The sequence below is a fragment of the Balaenoptera ricei genome, chromosome 7 (assembly GCF_028023285.1).
Source record: "Balaenoptera ricei isolate mBalRic1 chromosome 7, mBalRic1.hap2, whole genome shotgun sequence".
Lineage (NCBI taxonomy): Eukaryota > Metazoa > Chordata > Mammalia > Artiodactyla > Balaenopteridae > Balaenoptera > Balaenoptera ricei.
This window is the reverse complement of record NC_082645.1, coordinates 58,590,547-58,613,279: the sequence shown is the minus strand read 5'-3', so window position 1 is coordinate 58,613,279 and position 22,733 is coordinate 58,590,547. Positions and strand designations below refer to the sequence as shown.

Genomic DNA, 22,733 nt, shown 5'->3' with positions numbered 1-22,733 from the left:
GGAAGGCAAATTATAGGGAATATGAGCACCTCTGAAAAGGTGTTTTTTTAATTTATTTGTTTGTTTGTTTTTGACTGCATTGGGTCTTCATTGCTGCACTCAGATTTCTCTAGTTGCAGTGAGCAGGGACTACTCTTCATTGTGGTGCATGGGCCTCTCATTGCGGTGGCTTCTCTTGTTGCGGAGCACAGGCTCTAGGCGCGTGGGCTTCAGTAGTTGTGGCATGCGGTCTCTAGAGCACAGGCTCAGTAGTTGTGGCACACAGGCTTAGTTGCTCTGCGGCATATGGGATCTTCCCGGACCAGGGCTCGAACCCACGTTCCCTGCATTGGCAGGCGGATTCTTAACCGCTGTGCCACCAGGGAAGTCCCTGAAAAGATGTTTTAACGCAGATGGTTAATCAGTAAGCAAAAGAGTGGTTCACATTTCAAACCAAGATTTATTCAACAGACTCCAACTCAAAAGACCTGGATCCCAGCTATGCCAATTACTATTCATTGAGTAAGACTCACTCTTACCCCAATTAAATTACTCCTCTGTGAAATGAGGACAATAGTATCTACCTCAGAAATTATTATGAGTTGGAGAAGCGTAAAAAAAATGTAATAAAAATAGAGAACAACAAAGCTGGTGTATGTTAATAAAACCATATCAAGAATTAAAATAAATGTGAATAGTCTAAGCATGCCAATTAAAAGACAGAGATTATCATAGTGATTTGCAAAAAGCAAAATCCAAATATATCCTCTATACAAGAAATGCATTTTCTTTGAGATATTATTGACATACAACATTATATTAGTTTCAGGTGTTCAATATAACGATTAGGTATTTGTGTATATTGTGAAATGATCACCAATAAGCTACTTAACGAAATGCACTTTAAATATAAATATATAAAGATATATTTAGGGGCTTCCCTGGTGGCGCAGTGGTTGAGAATCTGCCTGCCAATGCAGGGGACACGGGTTCGAGCCCTGGTCTGGGAAGATCCCACATGCTGTGGAGCGACTAAGCCCATGAGCCACAATTGCTGAGCCTGCGCGTCTGGAGCCTGTGCTCCGCGACAAGAGAGGCCGCGATAGTGAGAGTCCCGCGCACCGCGATGAAGAGTGGCCCCCACTTGCCACAACTGGAGAAAGCCCTCGCACAGAAACGAAGACCCAACACAGCCATAAATAAATAAATAAATAAATAAATAAATAAATAAAATTAAAAAAAAAAAAAAGATATATTTAAGTTAAAAGTAAAGGGAAGGAAAGATATATACATGCAAATTCTATCTAACTTATGAACGTCAGACCAACCTTATAAATGAGAAGCTCAAAGTGCCTAACTTAAATATTAAGAAACCTGACATTACATGTTTTCAGGAAAATCCACCAATGAACACAGATGAGGGTAAACGTCTAACAGGTTGTGGGCCCTCTTCTCTAAAAGCAAAAGGTACTCTTCCAAAGTTAGAGCAAAATCCAATAGATTTTCTGAGAGCACATATATAGAAAAAAGTCCACTTAGGTGACTGGTAAATATAGCTACAAGAATACAGCATACAATACTGTACTACAAATATGTGCATAATTAGAGATAAGCAACCCATTTAAAAACATATTCTCTAAAAAAGATGGGTAATATCACTTTTTCCTCAATTTTTTGCAAGCAAAGTACTATTTAACTCAAAAGTAAAACAACATTATAATGATACTATTCTTTACTCCAAAAGTATACTTTATTAATAAGAGTTAATAAAATCTGTTATCAGAATAAAGGCTTTTTAAAATTTTGCATGTCAGTGTCTTTGTACCACAGCCCAAGATAGAGTAACAAATACTGAATTTATCCCTTCATCCAAAAACAACCAAAAAAACAGACAAAATACATGAATCAGTGGTTTTCCAGACACTGGACATCAGGCAGTGAAAGACAATGATCTCTAACAGATAGGAAGCAAATGAAATGAGCCCCTTCAAGTGTCACATCTTACTGCCTTGAGGGTTTCAAGGCCACAACTCGAGGAAGGAGGACCAGATGGAGCCAGGTAAGCTTCCTGAGTTAAGGGAGGAGGCAGAACTGAGAGTCTAGGAAAATCAATGCCACTAAAGTGAACAGGATGGAGTTCCAAACAGAAAAGAATTCCACAGAGAAATAATTCCAGAAATCTATACAGGGAATCCCTTAGTTTTCACCAGAGTACAGATCAGCACGTAAGTATAAGAAAACTACCCAAGGCCAAGGAAAAAAAAAAAAAAAAAAAAATTTTTTTTAATTGAAAAAATTAGAACACAGCACATGTTCACATATAGAACCTAGAACAGTCATTTCCATCAGCCAGCCTGCAAAAACTCATAATTCATGAGATATTAGGTACTTTCCTTGGTAATGGGGAGGGTGTTTCCTTGGTAATGGGAAATAATTAGCCCTAGACTGAGCAATTCTCCTGACCCACCTAACAAACCATAAAGCAAAACTCGAAAGAATCAAACTGTTTCCAAAAAATTAACTACATGCCAAAACAAAGTTCAAAAATATTCATAAATAGAAAAAATATCAAGCACCTAAAAGGGTAAAATTCACAGTGGCAGGCATCCAATGTCTGGAGTATAAAGAAGCAGGAAAAAACAATCTATGATGAGGAGAACAATCAATCAAAAGTGATCCAAAATTAACACAGATGTTAGATTAGCAGAAATAAACATTAAAAGTTATTATAATGGCATTCCATATGTTCAAAAGTTAAGTAGAGATACGGAAGATATTAAAAAGTTGAACTTCTAGGGATTAAACTACAATGTCTGAGATAAAAAATACAATGGATTGGATTAACAGATTAGACAGGACAGAAGAAAAGATTAGTGAACCTAAAGACATAGAAAGAGAAACTAGCAAAAACAAAAGACAAGAAAAAAACAGACCGCCAAAAATGAAAAGAACAGTAGTGAGCTATGCTTCAAGCAGCTTAATACGCATATAACTAGAGTCCCCAAAAGTAGAGGAAAGTAGAAAAACATATAAAGAAATAATGTTCAGGGACTTCCCTGGCAGTCCAGTGGTTAAGACTCAATGCTTCCACTGCAGGGGGCACAGGTTCGACCCCTGGTTGGGGAACTAAGGTCCCGCATGCTGCACAGCGCAGCCAAATAAATAAAAGGAAATAATGTTCAAATTTTTTTCCAAATTTGATTAAAATAATAAACCCAAAGTCCAAGAAGCTCAACAAGCCCAAGCACAAAAAACATGAAAACAAAAAACAAAAAAAAAACCCCTACACTGAGACATCATAATCAAACTGCTCAAAAGCAGGGATAAAGAGAAAATGTGAAAAGCAGCCACAGAAAAAGACAGGTCAGAGGAGCCAAAAAAAAAAAAAAAAAAAAGGATGACAGCAGAGTTCTCCTTGGAAACAATGCAAGCAAGAAGGCACTAGTATATCATAAAGTACTAGAATCCTTAGAATCTTTCAAAAACAAAGGCAAAAAAAAAGCAAAATAAAGACATTTTCAGACATACCAAAAAAAAAAAAAAGAATCCATCACTAGCAAACCTGCACTATAAGATATATTAAAGGAAGTCATTCAGGCATAAGGTGGAAACATGGACCTACACAAAGGAACAAAACACTAGAAATTGTAACTAGATGAGTATGATTTTTTTATTATCATTTAAATCACTATTAGAAATTATTGACTGTTTAAATAAAAATAACAACAATGTATTCATGAGTTTATGATATATGTGAAAATAAAATGTATGACAACAGTAAGATAAAAGCTGGGAGAGGAAAAACAGGAACAAACTATTAGAAGATTCTTATACTATACATAAAGTAGTATAATATAACTGAAGGTAGACTGTGATAAGTTAAAGATATACTGTACATTATAAGCCATAAGGCAATCAATAAAATAACAATGACAAGCTAATCAACCAACAAAGGAGATAAATGGAAACATAAAAAATAATTTGAAAGGAGGAAAAAAGCAAACAAAGGGTAGATGGGATAAATAGGAAATAAACAGCAAGATGATAGACTTAAATATAACCGTATCAGTAAGCATATCAAATGTGGTCGAAATACCACTGTCAGAGATTATCAAATTGGATAAAAAAAGATAGGCCCAACAAGATCAACTGCCTACAAGAAATGGACTTTAAATAAAAAGACACAAATAGTTTAAAAGAAAAACATTCTTTGTTTTTTGGGTTTTGGTTTCTGAGTTTTTTTGGCCATGCCACACAGCTTGCGGGATCTTGGTTTCCTGACCAGGATCGAACCCATGCCCCTGCAGTGGAAGCTCAGAGTCCTAACCACTGGAGCACCAGGGAATTCCCAAGAAAAAATATTTTTAAAAATAGATACCATCCGTGGAGAAATTGTCTTCCACAAAACTGTCCCTAGTGCCAAAAAGGTTGGGGACCGGTGATACAGAGGACATATCACTGAAATTAAAAACCACATGGGGAAAAAAAAAAAGAAACAGAAAAATCAATAAAATCAAAAGCTGGTTGCTTAAAAAGAGCAACAAAAGTGACACAGGAATGAAAAAGATGATATCATTATATATTCTACAGACACTGATAGAACAATAAAATATTATAAGCAACCTTTTGCCCATAAATTCAACAACTTAAATGAAATGGTCAAATTCCTTGAAAGACTGAAACTGCCAAAGCTCACACAAAAACATAACCTGAATAAGTAGTACATCATTAAAGAAATTGAATTTGTACTTAAAAACCTTCCAACAATAAATACTCCAAACTTAGATTGCTTCACTGCCAATCTCTGCCCAACATTTAAGGGAGAAACATATTATATTCTACACAAAATCTTAAAAAAATTCAGAAGAGGTGGGAACCCTTCCAAACTCATTTTAGGAAAGTAGCTTTACCCTAATACCAAAATTAGACAAAGATATTACAAAAGAAAACTATAGTTCAATATCCCTCTTGAACACAGATACAAAAATCCTCTTATCAAAATACTAGCAACTTGAATCCAGCAATATATAAAAAGGGTAATACATCATGACCAAGTAGAGTTTATCCCAGGATGCAAGACTGGTTCAATACTCAAAAAATTACTTAATGTAATTCACCATATCTACAGATTAAAAAGAAAAATCACACAATTACCTCAGTAGATGCAGAAAAAACATTTGACAAAGTCCAGTAACCCATTGCTGATAATTGGGGGAAAAAAAACCAAAACCTCTCAGCAAACTAGGAATAGAAATTACTCAATTGGATAAAGAGCATCTACAAAAAACCTACAGCTAATATCATACTTAATGATAAAAGACTTATTTTCCCCTAGCATCAGGAACAAGACAAGGATATCCACATTCACCACTTCTGCTCAACACTGTACTGGAGGTTGTGCCCCATGCAATCAGGAAGGGAGGGAGGGAAGGGGAGAGAGAGAGAGAAAACAAAAGAAAGAAGAAAAGAAAAGAAAAGAGAAGAAAAGAAAGAAAGAAAGGGAAAGAAAGAAAAAGAGAAAAGAAAGAAAGAAAGAGAGAGGAGGGAGGGAGGAAGAAATACAGAGAGAGAGAAAGAGAGGGAGGGAGGGAGAAAGGAAAGGCACTAAGATTTGAAAGGAAGAAGTAAAACAATCTTTATTCACAGTCAACATGCTCAACTACATAGAAAACCTAATGGAATCCATCAAAAGCTACTAGAACAAATAAGTTTAGTGAGGTTGCAAGATGTAAGATCAATACACAAACCTCAACCTGAATATGAATGTTCATAACAGCTAAATTTGTAATAGCCAAAAACTGGAAGCTACTCAAATGTTCATCACCAGATGAACAGATATACAAATTGTGTTATATCCTTACAGTGGAATATTACTTAGCAATAAAGGAATGAACTACTGACACACAACAACATGAATGAATCTAAAATAGTTACACTGAGTGAAGGACACCAGATCAAATATATGCGTGTGTATATATATCCACACCAGACTGACTTAATGTGTCCTGCCTTTGAGGATGATTTGTAAGAAGTTGAATTATCGATAATAGAATGTTTTGGGTGCTCTGATAAACATGAGAACAAAGTAAGAAAAATGGAAATGGGAAAAGGTGTTTTCCTCCTATCATTGAAGCAATAATGCATTAACTTTTGAATAATTCAGGGTTAAAAGGTAAAAACAAGATGCTGAAGTTCTCACTGAGAAAGGCTAGAATTCCCATGCACTGTTATTTTCCTGATGACTATCTAAAAATGCTGCCCTGATTTAGGTTTTCGGAAACATTTAAAAAAAAAAAAAAAAGCCACCATATGAGAGTGTTATGTGGTGAACTATTATTTTACATTTATAAATGTGGTGTTAGCATCACAAAATATAAATATACGCACATACCCACACACACACACACACATATTCCACTTAAAGCTCTAGAAATGCAAATTAATCTACAGCAACAGAATGTAGATCATATGCACATACACACACACACACACACACACACACATATTCCACTTACATAAAGCTCTAGAAATGCAAATTAATCTACAGCAACAGAATGTAGATCAGTGGTTGCTGGGGGAAGAGGCACAGAAAAAAGGCAGAAGGTAGGGACTACCTTGCAGGTGGTTGCTATGTTTACTATCTTGATTGTGGTGATAGTTTTACAGGTGTGTGTGTGTGTGTATAGAGAGAGAGAGAGAGAGAGAGAGAGAGAAAGAGAGAGAGAGAGAAACTTAATGTACTTTAAATGTGTGCAACTTATTATAAATCAATTATGCCTCAATCAAGCTATTCCAAAAAATGCCTTCAAAATCATATGCAATTGCCTTGGTCAAGCATTCCAATCCAATGCTTTGATAAAAGGCTTTGCTTTTTAACAGTTCTATCACCAGTATAATGGAATATTAATATAGCATGTCAATGTTTCATAGTCCTGGGCAATCAATCACATAAAATTGGAATAATACCATTCTATTTATGTTTCGAGTCTCATTTAGTTAAAAGAAAAATTGAAGTAGGCAGGTCAAATACTGCCCCCATTTTACAGGTGAGAAAAACTACAGCCTAGGAAAATTAAGTGATTTACCCAAGGACTAAACGATAACAAATGCTGGGAAGTGAGACCAAAACATGGCCTCATAGACAGTTATGTTCTCACAAATTCTAAACTGAAAATTAGCAAGACCAACTTCAAAGGTCCCCCTGGTCAAAAAATGAGTGTTCTCTACAGATGACTGATAAGCTACCTGGAGTTTTGTGATAATGAAAATATCACTGTGAATAAATCAGAACTGTAATATTCTTGCCAACCAGCATTCTAGGAAATTATTTCCACTATTACAGGTTACATTTCCTGAGATTCTTTAAAGAATATATTCCAGGACTCCCCTGGTGGTGCAGTGGTTAAGAATCCGCCTGCCAATGCAGGGGACACGGGTTTGAGCCCTGGTCCAGGAAGACTCCTCATGCCACGGAGCAACTAAGCCTGTGCGCCACAACTACTGAGCCTGCACTCTAGAGCCCAGGAGCCACAACTACTTAGCCCGCATGCTGCAACTACTGAAGCCCGTGCGCCTAGAGCCTGTGCTCCTCAACAAGAGAAGCCACCGTAATGAGAAGCCCGTGCACCGCAATGAACAGTAGCCCCCGCTTGCCGCAACTAGAGAAAGCCCATGTGCAGCAACGAAGACCCAATGCAGCCAAAAATAAATAAATAAATAAATGTATTTTTTTTAAGTTTAAAAAAAAAAGAATATATTCCATTAATTGTCCCCATCTCTCCCAATAAAATCACCTACAAGCAGGATTATCTCTACCTGAGCAATGGGCAAGGCTTAAAATTCCCTTAAGAAATCAAAACCCCAAATCTAGGCTTCATGCAAGTTTGGGGTTCAAATTTACATTACTCATGTGGCACTGGAACTCCCCAAACTAAAAATTAATTTTTAAAACTGGCACTGGGCCAATGATGTCTGTGATGGCTTAGAAAACAGCTCCCAATCTCCTTCCAGGTAAAACTCAAATTTCTTGTAAAATTTTCCTTAAAGATTTTTTCTAGAAGTGCAAATTAAAAACTTAATAGACAAACTGGACAGCAGATTAGACAGAACTGAAGAAGGAATTACCTAGAAGACAGATCTGAGGAAATCACCCCCAATTCAGGGAAAAAAAAAAAAGATAAATGGATAGAAAATGAGTCAGCTCTATTTAGAAAACAGAATGAGAAGATCCAACAAATATGTTATAGTAGCACAGTATCCAAAACAGAAGATAAAGAATGGGAGAGAGTTGAAATTCAAAGAGACAATGGCTGAGAATTTTCAGAATTGATGAGAGACACAAATCCTCATCTAGAATCAGCTCAACAAATGAAGCCACACCTAGACACATCAAACTGAAAGTACAGATCACCAAAAAGTAAACCTTAAAAGTAATTAACAAAGTCAGATTACTTACAAAAGGACAATTAGATGGAATTTAACTTCTCAACAACAGAGACCAGAAGACAACAGAAAAGTACCTTCAAAGTGTAAGGGAAAACAAATGTCAACTAAAATTCTTAACCCAGTTAAAATATTATTTGAGAGTGAGGCTGAAAACTACTCTAGTACCTGATTACATCATGTTCTTTCAAGCCTGTGAAGCTTTATGTTTTCTGTTCCTTCTATCCATAATGTCCTCCTTTAACTCCCAATCTCCTTCCAAATCAAATTCAAGTTCTTTGTAAAGTTTTCTTCAGCTTTCACTAGTATGCAGTATCAACAGAGACCACAGAGGCTAAGAACACAAGATTTGGATATGCACAGAAATGGGTGTGAATAACAGCTCTGTGACTTTGGTCATGTTGCCTCCCTGAGACTATATTTTACTTATGTAGATGATAATATCAACCCCTAAGGCTTGTTAAGAATGTTAAATTAGATATATGTAAATTCCTGACCTACAATAAAACTCATTAATAAGAAAATGTACAGATTAGCTATTAGAAGAGACTTCAGAATATTGCTTGATCAACATTAAAAAAATAGCATTTGAAAATTTTTATAATATAAAATATTGAGAAAAAGCAATAAACAAGGAATTAGAAAAAGTAATTTTTTAAATGATATCATTTATAGTAGAAACAAAAAGAAGGTATCGGGGAACAAATTTAACAAAAGATACACAATTTATGGAGGAAATTACTTTATTGATAGAAAAAACAATTTACACTACTCTCACGGTTAGAAAGATTTAGTACTACAAAGATGACAACATGTGTTTTCTACTGAAAAGAATTCCACTGCATGATTAAACAACAGTTTAATTGTTTCTATATTTTCTCATTATTTCTATATTTTTCCTATTTCATATAGTATTATAATGAATATCCTTGTAGAGACTCCTTCTGCAATGTCCTCAAATTTAGCATGATTCCAAAAAATAACTAACAGAATTTTCCACAGAACTTGACAAGCTGACCCTGAAATTCAAATGAAAAAGCTAGGGACCAAGTATAGCCAAGATTCTTTTGAAGAATTATAAGGGAAATCTTGCCATACTGAGATATATTCTAATGTTATAATAATTAAAATAGTATGATATTGTTGCAAGAGACATATTAATACAACAGAGAGCTTAGGACATATACAGGAAACTGATACATGACAGATGTGGCACAAAAATCAATGAAGAAAAACATGGCTGTTTAATAAATGGTGCTAGATGTTTACAGTACCCAAGACATGGAAGCAACCTAAACATCCATTGATAGATGAATGGATAAAGAAGATGTGGTACATATATACAATGGAATATTACTCAGCCATTAAAAAGAATGAAATAATGAAATAATTCCATTAGCAGCAACATGGATGGACCTGGAGATTATCATACTAAGTGAAGTAAGTCAGACAGAGAAAGACAAGTATCATATGATGTCACTTATATACAGAATCTAAAAAAAAAAAAATGGTACAGATGAACTTATTAACAAAAAAGAAACAGACTCACAGACTTAGAGAATGAACTTATGGTTACCGGGGGGAAAGGCTGGGGGGGAGGGACAGACTGAGAGTTTGGGATTAAAATGTACACACTGCTATATTAAAATAGATACCCAAGAAGGACCTACTGTAAAAAAAAATTTTTTTTAATAAATAAACGGTGCTAGAATAACTGGATCCTCATATTGAAAAAGATAAAATTAGATCTCAATCTCACATTATATGTAAAAATAAATTCCAAATGGACTAAAGACCTAAATATGAAATACAAAATGTCAAATCTTTCAGAAGAAAACTTATAAGCATTTTTTTAAACCAAGGTAGAGAGGATTGCTTTAAAAAGACAAATAGGACTTCCCTGGTGGCAGAGTGGTTAAGAATCTGCCTGCCAATGCAGGGGACACAGGTTCAATCCCTGGTCCGGGAAGATCCCACATGCCACGGAGCAACGAAGCCCGTGTGCCACAACTACTGAGCCTCCGCTCTAGAGTCCGTGAGCCACAACTACTGAGCCCACACACCGCAACTACTGAGCCCGCGTGCTGCAACTACTGAAGCCCGCGCGCCTAGAGCCTGTGCTCTGCAACAAGAGAAGCCTGCACACCACTATGAAGAGTAGCCCCCGCTCGCCACAACCAGAGAAAGCCCACATGCAGCAACGAAGACCCAACGCAGCGAAAAAATATATAAATATTAAAAAAAACACAAATAATACGAACTACAGTAGTAAAACTAGATTTTTAATTTCAAGCTTTTTACAACACTATTATATATTACAAGGTGAAAAGACAAGCCACAGGCTAAAACAATAAAATCAGGAATCCAAAGATCAGTATCTAGCATACATTAAGACTCAGTAAAATAAAATTTAAAAACCCAGTAGAAAACAGACAAAGATGATGACTGATTAAAAAAAAAAAAAAATTTATGAGTGTATGCAAAGGTCAAGAATGGTTGAAAAATCTTTAATAAAAAGAATAAAGCGAAAGGACTATCTGAAAGAAAAAAAAAAAAAAGAAAACAGGCAAAGAATATGAACCAGCAGTTCACAAAAGAAGAAACTAAATGGCCTAAAAACAAATGAAAAGATATTCAACTTTACCTAGCAGTCAGGAAATGCAAAATTTTTAAATATGCTTATAACCAACAGACTGGCAAAATATTATAGATAGATAGATAGATACATACATACATACATACATATATATATATATCACCAATTTCGGTAAGTAGAAAAACAGGAACTCAAATTCCTGGTGGAAGTGTAATTGGGAGTAAACTGGCTAAACCAACAGAAGGCACCTCTTAACTATCTAGTAATGCCGAAGAATAGAATGCACACTCTATGATCCAGTGATTCCTCTCCTAAAAACATTCTGGTGTATCTATACAAGGAGACACATGCAAAGATATTCACTATAGCCCTTTTGGAAACAATGAAAAATGTAAAGCATCTAACTGTCCTTCAGCAAAGAAACAGGTAAGCAAACTATGGTTTAATCATACTAAAGAATGTTTAATAGTAGTTAGAAATGAATGAACTAGTCTATTTTAGTAACATGGTAAATAAAAAAGGCAAGCTGCAAAAGGATTCATATAATGTAAAATAATTTATGTAAAATTTTCACATAAATATTGTTTAAATGTAGTACATTTAAGTAAATGTAAAAAGTAAATATAAAAGTAAAACATGCATGGATATGACACAGGAATTTCAGGATAATGGTAACCCCAAGGGAGGGAAAAAGAAAGGGAGGGAGAAGAGGATGACCTTTATTTTTCTGATTGAAAAAAGCTCTAAGGAAAATATGACGAAAGGTTGACCTCTATTAATCTCAGTGGTGAGTACAAAGGTATTTGTTATATTATTTTTATACTTTTATGTATATTGAAAATGTTTCATAGCTGAAAATAGTTTTAAAGAATTTAATATGAAATAAAAATGATTAGAAAAAAAAATACTATTTAACAACACTTCTAAATTGCTCTGTTGGAGTTAAACCTCGTAACTATGAAGATGACTAGAAATTACACTTCCAGCTCAAGTAGCATCTTCTCCACTAAGTAGAATCTGTCTACATTATTTCTAGTAAATTAGCAATGACAAAAAGTACAACGAACACAGAAAAGAGAACAAAGATTTCTTTAACTCTTCTTCCTCCAAGCTCTCAGAACAGGAGTGTTGTGCTCCTTTGTTTGAATTTGTGACTTGAGTTAGACGGATACTGCTGTAGAGAAAATTTCAGATTCATAGGAAAGAAAATTTCACAAGTAATCCATGTAAACACATAGATAACATACTAAAACTCTGAATATGTGCAAAGAGAATATAAATAAAAGAGATAGATATGGCACAGGTCTTCATCATCAAATCTTTATTGAAAGTTTGTTACTTGTAGCGATATAAACTAGAAATGAAAAAAACTGTTAATTCAGAAAATCAAATCCTGCAGTATGGTTTCACACTGTACTTATGCTACAGCGGTGTTGCCTCTACACATGAGCTTCACAGTGAAGATAAAACTCACCACTGGACTTTGCAACATGAGACTTGAAGGACAGGAATACATACAGGGAGCTAAAAAAAATAACAGAGAGGATCCCACTGCAAAGGAGATGATAAGGTTGGCAACGTAGGTAGAGGCCACGTTGTGGAAAACACTGACGCCAGGCTAAGGGTGTCAGACTTTAGCTTATAAAAAATGGGAAGCCATTTTTTTTTTTTTTTGGCTGCGCCAGGTCTCAGTTGCAGCCCGTGGACTGTTAGTTGCAGCATGCAGGGTCTTGAGTTGCAGCATGGGGGCTTCTTAGTTGTGGCATGCTTGCGGAATCCAGTTCCCTGACCAGGGATCTAACCCGGGCCCCCTGCATTGGGAGCACAGAGTCTTACCCACTGGACCACCAGGAAGCTATTTTAAGCAAAGTAGTGACATATGTAAAGCAGAATTTTATATGAGTGAAGGTTAGACTGAACTGTGAAATTATTACAGGCAGGAAAACAGTAAATTATCATGGAATAGGTTATGATGTGATGAAGGCTTGACCTAAGGTAACAGCAGAGAATGAAAAGAACAAATCTAAGAGAAAACAAAAGAACAGGTCTTGGTACCAAGCATGCAAGGAGAGGGAAAGGGAAGAATCAATAATGACACAAGAAGACACTATTAGATATCTACCCAAAATCCATTCCTCTGTTTTTCCCCAGACATGAGACAACAAAGACCAAATGTAAACAAACTAAGTGATGGAACAAAAGTTTATAAAAAGCCTGGGTCCTCAATAACACTAATAAGCTGCTGAACTAGTCCTGAAATGCAAAACAGTAAATCTCTTCAAGGTTTAAGCCACTAGTACCTGGGATTTCTGACTGGGGGAAAAATAATACTAATTTAAAAAGAAACAAAGGGAATTCCCCAGCGGTCCAATGGTTAGGACTGTGCTTTCATGGCCAAAGGCCCAAGTTCAATCCCTTGTCAGGGAACTAAGATCCCACAAGCCTCACAGCACGGCCAAAAAAACTAAAATAAAATAATAAATAAATAAATAAATAAATAGGGAAAAAAAAGGAAAATCTACATGGAAGTATTTTGGAGAGCGATATAATTGATTCAATTTAGACATGCTGACATTAAGGTAATGGGAGGGTATTCAAGTGGACAAAAGTTCCCAAACTGGTATGACTCAAAATAATAGCTTCCTAGATTTAACCAATGAAACTTAGATTATTCAAAGTTACAGATTTCTTTACTATAGGATTTCTTTAAGATGTTACACATTGCAGATAGTCAAGAAGATACAACGTGAGGTGTTTCCCAAATTTGCTTGGCCACAGTACACCCCTCTGTAGTAGAAAATCTCTGTAAAACATGTCTAGAGAAATAGATAAAATATAGCTGATCCTTGAAACTTTAAGAATAGAGTATTCTAGGGACTTCCCTGGTGGTCCAGTGGTAAAGAATCTGCCTTCCAATGTGGGGGACATGGGTTCGATCCCTGGTCCGGGAACTAGGCCCGCACACCACAACTACTGAGCTCGCACACTGCAACAGGAGAGCCCGCATGCCGCAAACTACAGAGCCCATGGGCCCTGGAGCCCGTGCGCCACAACTAGAGAGAGAAAATCCACATGCCACAACTAGAGAGAAGCCCGCACGTCAACAAAGAGCCTGGGCCACAACGAAGGGTCCCACGTGCCGCAGCTGAGACCAGACTCAGCCAAATTAATTAATTAATTAAAAAGAATAGCGTATTCTACAAAGAACTCACTAATACGTGAAAAGATAATACAATTAGAATATCACCATTTTGCAGCCCCTAATAAAATAATAGATCTAGACAATGATAATCGATAGCTGCAAATATCTTTAACATGACAGGGAACTTCATGACAAATGGATTGGGCTGACAAACCTGAACCCACCGATCAACCTAACATTTATTAAAGAACAGACAAGGAGACATTCTGTGGCTCCAGCTATGATTCAACAGGAAGTATAAAACACCATGATAAAGTTTTCTTGCCCCCTCCCCAAAAAAAGAGAACCTAAAATTTGATCAAGACTCTAGATCCAACTACTAGTTTACAAGAAATAATGGGCAGAAGAACAAGTTAAATATCACAGAGATGCAATCAGTAAAACCCAGAATGTCGGTTTCTTTAACAAATAAATTGCAAAGAAGGAAAAAAGAAGGGGGAGGGGGAGACTATAAATTAAGATTCTTAAGAGAAATAAAAACCAAATACAACATTAGGACATTGTTTGCATCCTACTCCTAAATTAACCCTAAGAAATCATTTATGAGACAAGTGGGAAAATCTGAACACTCACTTGCTATTTGAAGACATTAAAAAATCACTGTGAATATTTTAGGTACTATAATTGTGGTAACAGTACTGTAATTCTTTTAATTGTGATAAAATACACATAACATAAAATTTATTATTTAACCATTTTTAAGTGGTATTAAGAACATTCACATTGTTGTGCAACCATCACCACCATCCAAACTCAAGAACAGTTTTATCTTCCCAAACTGAAACTCTACCCATTAAACAATAACTTTCCATTCCCCCTTCCCCCCAGCCCCTGACAACCACCATTCTACTTTCTGTCTCTGTGAATGAGACTATTGCAGGTACTTCATATAAACAGAATCATACAACATTTGTCTTATTGTGTCAGGCTTATTTCACTTAGCATAAGGTTTTTAAGGTTCATCCATTTTGTAGTATGTGTCTGAATTTCATTTCTTGTAAAGGCTGAATAATATTCCATCTTATGAATATGCCACATTTTGTTTATCCATTCATCTGTCAGTGGACATTTGGGTTCAGTTTTATTTTTCAGGGTTCATATCTCTTTACTGAGATATATACTTAAACATTTATAAACTGAATTATAAGACACCTGAGATTTGCTTCAAAATAGATTAAAAAGATATCACTTTTCACTTATCAGGTTAACAAAGATCAGAAAAACTGGTAACACCATATACATTGGCCAAGATGTGTGGAAACATGCTCTTTCAAACACTGTTGGTGGGAGTGTAAATTAATCTCTTTGGAGGGCTCTATCACAGTTTAAAATGCACATTTCCATTAACCAAGATATAATATAACTTCTGATAATTTATCCTCACACATATACTCACACACACACACAAAGAAGTGTATACAAGAATACTGACTACAACACAGCTTATATTAAGCCCAAGACTGGAAACAATTTACATGTCTATCAGTAGGGAACTGACTGAATAAACTACAGTAAAATACAAAAATATGAAAATGCAATAGAATACAATTTAACTTTAAAAAATAAAATAAAATGGTTCTATGTGTACTAATAAGAGACAGAATCCAATAAGTACGTTCACAGGAAAAAAGCAAGAAGATTCAGAGGAGTATAACACTGTTCAAGCAGACATTCACTGCTTTGATTTCTGGCATTGCCACACCAAATAACCTAAAAACTTCCTACAACAAAACATCTAAAAATGCTGAGTAAATTATAACTAAAATCTTTTAAATGTATAACTAAGCTCAAAAGTAAGGGAAATCTCTCACTGAGGTGTGGGATGGAGGAAAGAGGAACCTTTACTTTTTACTTTTCCACCTATTTTTATGTTATAACCAATAAGTATTACTTTTGAAATTAAAAAAGAAATCATTCCTGAAGTACGCTGAAAAAAAAGATGCTATAAATTTAATAATCCATGCCACTCCCTGAATAACTAAAGCAATGTAATCGCAGGGCAAATTTTCAGGTATAACAGCTACTATTTTATCCAATTTAATTCAACCTTTACTACTAAGTACAAGAGCCTTTGAATAATAATAGCAAGATGAGGTTCCTATTTTTTAAGGAGTTTAGAATCTGTGAGGAAGAATAAGGAGGCAAAAGAAATCAATAATACACGATAGAACATGAAAATGGTCATCCTCTGCATCAAAATTTGAAAACTAAATGTTTAAAATTCCAATTTCTGGTTCATAACATCAGAGCCCCAAACCAGTCTGACATTAATTTAGATTTTCGATTACTTTTTTTTTTTCATTACGTTTTTTGAACTCATCCATCCATTAATCATTTGTGACAATGACTGTACTTACATTAGTGGCAACATACAATTATTAATACATAGTTTCTATAGGCTTTGTGATCTCTTCCCACAAATGAATTCTCAGTTGTTTTCTTCCTTTGATTCCTATACCTGTTAATAGGTCACATTTATTATATCAGTACTACTAATCAAAAATAACTGAATTCCCTGGTGGCACAGTGGTTAAGAATCTGCCTGCCAATGCAGGGGACACTGCAGGTTCGAGCCCTGGTCCGGGAAGATCCCACATGCCACGGAGCAACTAAGCCCGTGTGCCACAACTACTGAGCCTGCACTCTAGAGCCTGTGCGCCACAACTACTGAGCCTGTGCTCTAGAGCCCACGAGCCACAACTACTGAGCCTGTGCTCTAGAGCCCACGAGCCACAACTACTGAGCCCATGTGCCACAACTATTGAAGCCCGCGTGCCTTGAGCCCGTGCCCCGCAACGAGAAGCCACCGCAATGAGAAGCCCACGTACTGCAACCAAGAGTAGCCCCCACTTGCTGCAACTAGAGAAAGCCCGTGCGCAGCAACAAAGACCCAACACAGCCAAAAATAAATCAATTAATTAAAAAAAAAAAAAAAGGGAATGCTACTTGTAGAGGCAATAGAGAAAAGTGCTGAACTGTCAGGCTCTGGAGCCAGCATGCCTAGCCAGCTACCTGTGTAATCCTGAGCAAGTTTCCTAAAACTCTGTGCCCCACTTTCCTCTTCTGTACAAGGGGAATAATAACAGTAACAATCTCAGAGTTATTGATTAAATGAGTTAATGTAAAACAGATTTTAATATTTGACCACTATTTTCCAAATAGATGAATAAAAATCCAAAATTTTAATAGCACTCTGTTGTTGAGGCTGGTGTGAAACAGAGAGTCACATGCTCTGCTTACTCCTAAGCCTTATGGGGGGCAATCTGGAAATCCCACTTTGAGAATTTATCCCACTGATGTTCTTGCACAGGTAGGCAAAGAGAGGTATACCATTTTTTTATTTCATACTGAAACCGAAATGTCCATCAAAAGTGATGACTAAATAAAGAATGGCAAATTTATGACATGAAACACTATGCAGCAGATTTTTTTTTTTTTTTAATAGAGTGAGTACACTGATTTACTGACGTGGAAAGATCTCAAATAAGTGAAAAATTCAAGATGTATACAACAGTGCATATGATAGGTTATCTTTTGCATAAAAAGAGACTGAAAAATCAAAATACATATTCATCCTTGTTTCTTTTTGCACGAAGAGAAACTAGTAACGGTGTGAAGAAACTGGGCAGATGGGAGACAAGATGGGAGGGAAACTTCAAACTGTGTATCTTTTTATTTTATTTTTTTGCTTTTTTAGCTACATAAATATTTTACCTATTCAATTGTCAATTTTTACAGTATTTTTAAGTGTCTGGCATACACTTTAAGCTGGCAAGTGTTAGCTGCAATTATTACTATTGTTGTTATTAGCAATAGCAGTATTATAAGTATTATTATCATTAACAAATAGCTCCTTTCTGAAGCTTTTTTCTTACTCCCTCTGCACAGAGCCTCCTCTAACTCCCAGACTATTTAAGGAATTTATCATTTTCTACTCTAGTGTAAGCGGCTTAAGGGGCAGGTCAATGTCTTGTTCATTTTTAATATCCTAGGAGCCTTGCTTGTACCTAGTCGATACAAATATTCTGGAATAACAGTAACCTACAAGTACTCCAAAGAAAACAGTGACCATTTCTAACGGGATTATACTCTATCATTAATTATAAGACCTGAAAATTGAAAAACTTGAATGACTGGATTTGCTAACATTCTTTCGGCTACTGCCCAGCCAAAATCTCCTCTCTTTGACTAAGTTTTTTCTTTTCCCGGGACTTCCCCAGACACTGACATCATATCCCAAGCCAAGACACAACATGTACCAACTCTTTAACTCACTGCAATCTCTGAAACGTCTTTTGTCCTAAATCCCAACACCCTGGTACATCATTCCTATCGAAAAAGATTTGAGTGTTTCCTTTTAGATAGAGGTTCACACATTAGTCAGTGTATAAAGTGCCCTTTTAACTGGAGAAGACCTAACACTTGATTCCTAATTCGCTCAGGGTTTTGTTTGTGCTGGTATGGAAGGTATTCTATAATTGACTGCTCGCTCAGTAAGCTCAATTCTAGATGTCATTCCAGAACACCAAATACTCCACTGACAGCTCAACAGTCACTTTTCATACAGGCCCCTCCCCTTCCCTCCTCCCTCAACCCCCATCAGCTCAAGAGCTCCTTCCCTCATACTGACACACTGACAGTTCAGAAGTCCCTTTCCACAAGCTGTCCTCCCCTGCAGCTGCAAGACCACCTCCCCGAGTCGCATCATCCAGCGACCCAATTCGGTCCCCAATATCATCCCTCTCCCAGCCAATCCAAATCACATTATCAGTCTCTTCCCAAGAAACAGGCAGCTTTAAAGCCTTTCCCAACAAGTACGCAATTGACAGCTCGACACCAGATTCCCCAAGTATCCTTTCCTCTTCTCTCCGCTCCTACCCCACGCACTGGCTCTTTTCTCTCAATCACTCGTTCGCCCTGGCTTCCCTGAAAATTCACAGCCTTGTTCCCTAAATATGCTCTCCGCTCTCCCCTCCTCCCCATCTCCTTCACCGCTGACAGCTCAGTCACTTCCATCCCCATGTGGCTGCAACCTCCTGCCCCACTCCTTTCCCTTGACAGCTCTGGGTCGGCTCCAAGCTCCCCCTCCCCAAGGCCTCCCCAGACCTCGGCCTGGGCCTCCCGCGGTGCCCCCCGCCCCGGAGGACAGCTCCACTCACCCACTCTCCCGCATCACGTTGCTGTCCCCGCAGTCGCAGGCACCGCCGGCCTGGCTGCGGAACATGTTGAAGTCGTGTCCGGTGTGGTCACCCTGGTGGAAGCACTCGGCGCACAGCGACATGCAGGGAGAGATGCCGCACGTCCGGCAGCGGTAGGCCACGAAGTTGGCTGTCCAGACCAGGCCGCAGAGCGCCGCGGGGTCGTAGGCCCGCACCGCCGCGCAGAACTCGTCGTAGCCTCCGCCGCCCGCCAGAAGGCACTTACACCACTCCAGGGCCTCCTCCTCGGCCGCCCCCGGACCGCCCCCGCCGCCGGCCGCCGCCGCCTCCTCGCCGTCCGCAGCCGCAGCCAGCGGCCGCTCGGCGCTCAGCACCCGCTCCAGCAGCGCCTGCAGCTCCTCGGCACCTGCGCGGTTGTCCGGCCGGCTGAGGGCCGCCTTCAGGTGCGCGGCGGTGGCCGCCTTGTCGAGGGCCAGCCCGGGCGCGGGCATCTCGGCTTGGGGTGGCTGCGGACCCCCGACGGCCGCCGCTGCCGCCGCCGCCGCCATGATGAGAGCTCAGAATTTGGAGAGTCCAGGGCCGGCGGCTCCTCCTGGGAGGGTGGGGGAATTGGCTGCTGCGATTGCTCGGCCCTCCCAACTCTCGCGATACCCCGGGGCTGCGCGCACCTCTGCCTGTGTCCCCGCCCCTGCACACGCCCCCTCGCGCTGGGGTGCCTGCTTCCCGACCCTCTCGCCTGGGACGGACCTCCAGTTTCTTCCTCCGACCTCTTGGCTCTCAATTGAGAGCCACTAAAATAAGGGACCCGACTTTAAAATTATTTAATATGGAAAATCTTTAATATGGACCATTTTTCCTCTATTTACCTGGGCTACAGGAATACAGACAGCATCTTTCAGCTGTTTTTTAGGCATCTGCATTTCGTTCTGAGATGTAGATCCCCACTGTTATCAAACCCTTAATTACGATTGAATTACTATTATCATTGAAAAACCCTCCTAATTTTTCGCCCTGTATCAATTCTTACCCTCACACTATTACCAGTTTAATCTTCTAAAGTACATTTTTTAGAGGATTAAAATATATTCTTACTCTCACTCTCCTGTTCAAAATCTTTAGTGGAAACAAAAGTCAAAACCTCCTTGAATCTTCTCTTAATGCCCACCACCAACCTATCTTTCTATCATTATCTCCTTGTGCTACTCTAAGTTTGCCATTTGAAAGAGACCAATGGGACTCTTCAGTGTTTTCTGAAAGATGCTTTATGCCTGTAGTCTTTATTGTTCCTAGTTCCACCCCTACTCCACCCCATACAGTCGCCCCACACTCCTGTTCTAGCAATGTCTGCCCATTTCATTTGCCTTCTTCAAAAATGGCTCTGAGTTGCTCCGTGGGTCGGTGGCCTATAGCTCGGTTCTCGGCTCTCATGTTCGGAGGTGGGAGGGACACGGGACAGGCCCGCACACCTGAGCTGCCCGGAGAGGATCCCCGCACCCAGCAGGAGAAGGAGGAGACCAAGCAGGGAAAAGGACGCATAGCTTCTGATGCGAGTCACGTGCTGGAAGCTGCCCTGGAGCAGATGGACGGGATCATCGCAGGCACTAACACAGGGGTGGATATTAGCTATGGTACCTGTGAGCCTGCACTGGCTTCCGCGGCTTCCTACATGAACCCCTTCCCGGTGCTCCATCTCGTCGAGGACTTGAGGCTGGCCCTGGAGATGCTGGAGCATTCTCAGGAAGAGAGCAGCCCTCCTGAGCCAGATCCCAGGCCCCACAGCTGCCTACATAAAAGGGTGGTTCGAGGAGAGCTGGCTGCTGCTTTCCGGCTCACTTTACACCTGGCATGGGCGCCGATCCCTCCCTCCAGTCCTGCTAAGTACTACTGACTCAGGCTGCAGTGTTTACAGAAAACGTTATGAAGCTTCAAGAAAATGATAGGTCCATAATTCCTCAGTCTGAAACCCTTAATTCCTCAGTAGGAAACCCTTGGGTCCACGTGCATTTTAGAACTCAGAGCTTATTAAACTTTAGAAAGGTGAGACAGTGCATGTGTACTGTACTGTATGTACCATCTCTAGCAGATACAGGGCAGGAAACACGTGAACATTTCTTCAGCAAAACTTGTGAATATCTGCATGAAGTGGGATAAACAAAGACTACAAATACATAATTTACAGTGACTATGTATTTTTACCTTGTATAGATGTGCCTGAATTTATGAAACCATTTCTCTAATATTGAATTGAAATTATTTTTAATCTTTCACTAATAATATGGCATTGCTGCACACACACACACACACAAAATGGCTCTGAACTTATTTGATGATACAAATTTTTGCTTTCGCTATAAAAACCTCATCCCCACCGCACTACTGATTGGTAAATTTCTTGAGGGCAAAAAATGAATCTTCTTCATCATTGCCCATAAGTGTTCAAATATTTGCCTGATTACTGTTGTTAAATGGAATATAATTATAATAGATAATTTTTGTTGCATATTTATTATGTGCCCCATTCTTTATATATGTTATTTATTTTAACTCTCTCAATAATCCTATGAAGTAAGGAAACTAAAACTTACAGAGGTCGTTTATGTGTCCCAGAAACACACAGCTGGCAATCAAATGAGATGTGACTAGAACCCAGGTCCATCTGAATCCAAAGTCCTGCTCTTCCTACCACATCAATGCTTCCCAAACCTGCCTGATCCTAAGACTCACCTTAAGTTCTTACAAAAACAAATTCCAGAGCCCCACCCCAGACCCAAGGTATCAAAATCTCCAGAGGTTACACTGCCCTATCTAACAGAATCTGAATATTGAAAAAGATTATCATTAATGATCTTTCCAGAACTAAAAATCTACAGCTTTTTAAGTTTCTATAGCTCACCTCCAGAGAGCTAGGTGTATTATTAAAAGTAACTTAGTAACACATGGCAGAGGACAACCAAGAATGAAAAAAACTGTAGGAGAAGCGATCCAAGGAAGTAGAATGAGTATTTCCAATCCATAACCAGTGATATAAATGAACCTAACATAACAAAAACATACTATATCACATGTCTAGACTCTCTACATTAGTAAAGCATTTCACAATCATCATTTAACAGTGATAAATAATTCAAAAATTGCTCAATAATTCTCTTTATGAATCACCAAATTATAAACCAAATAAAATCCAGGAGCAATTCAAACTAAGGTAAAACTAGTGTGTATTCACTAATCAGTGTCTGTGGGTTCAGGCAGTTGGGGAAGTGTGCTGGTATCTCTCCAGGATTGCTTTCCTGTGGAGAATAACAAAGGCGCCTGCTCTGCTTGACCACTATGATGCATGCTGCACATGCAACCTTTT

General features: G+C 38.3%; 1 protein-coding gene across 6 annotated transcripts in view; it reads right to left on the bottom strand.

Moving 5' to 3' along the window:
- Nucleotides 1–19,993, bottom strand: part of UBR3 (ubiquitin protein ligase E3 component n-recognin 3) — a 225,790-nt gene extending 205,797 nt beyond the window's left edge. For 4 of the 6 annotated variants that reach the window (XM_059928068.1, XM_059928071.1, XM_059928069.1 and 1 more), the window contains exon 1: nt 19,379–19,993. In XM_059928068.1, coding sequence (XP_059784051.1) covers nt 19,379–19,926 — 548 coding nt within the window. In that variant the 5' untranslated portion in view covers nt 19,927–19,993. The remainder of the gene's footprint in view (nt 1–19,378) is intronic. The other 2 variants (XM_059928070.1, XM_059928072.1) reach the window with 1 other exon arrangement.
- Between the last annotated feature and the right edge of the window lie 2,740 nt (nt 19,994–22,733).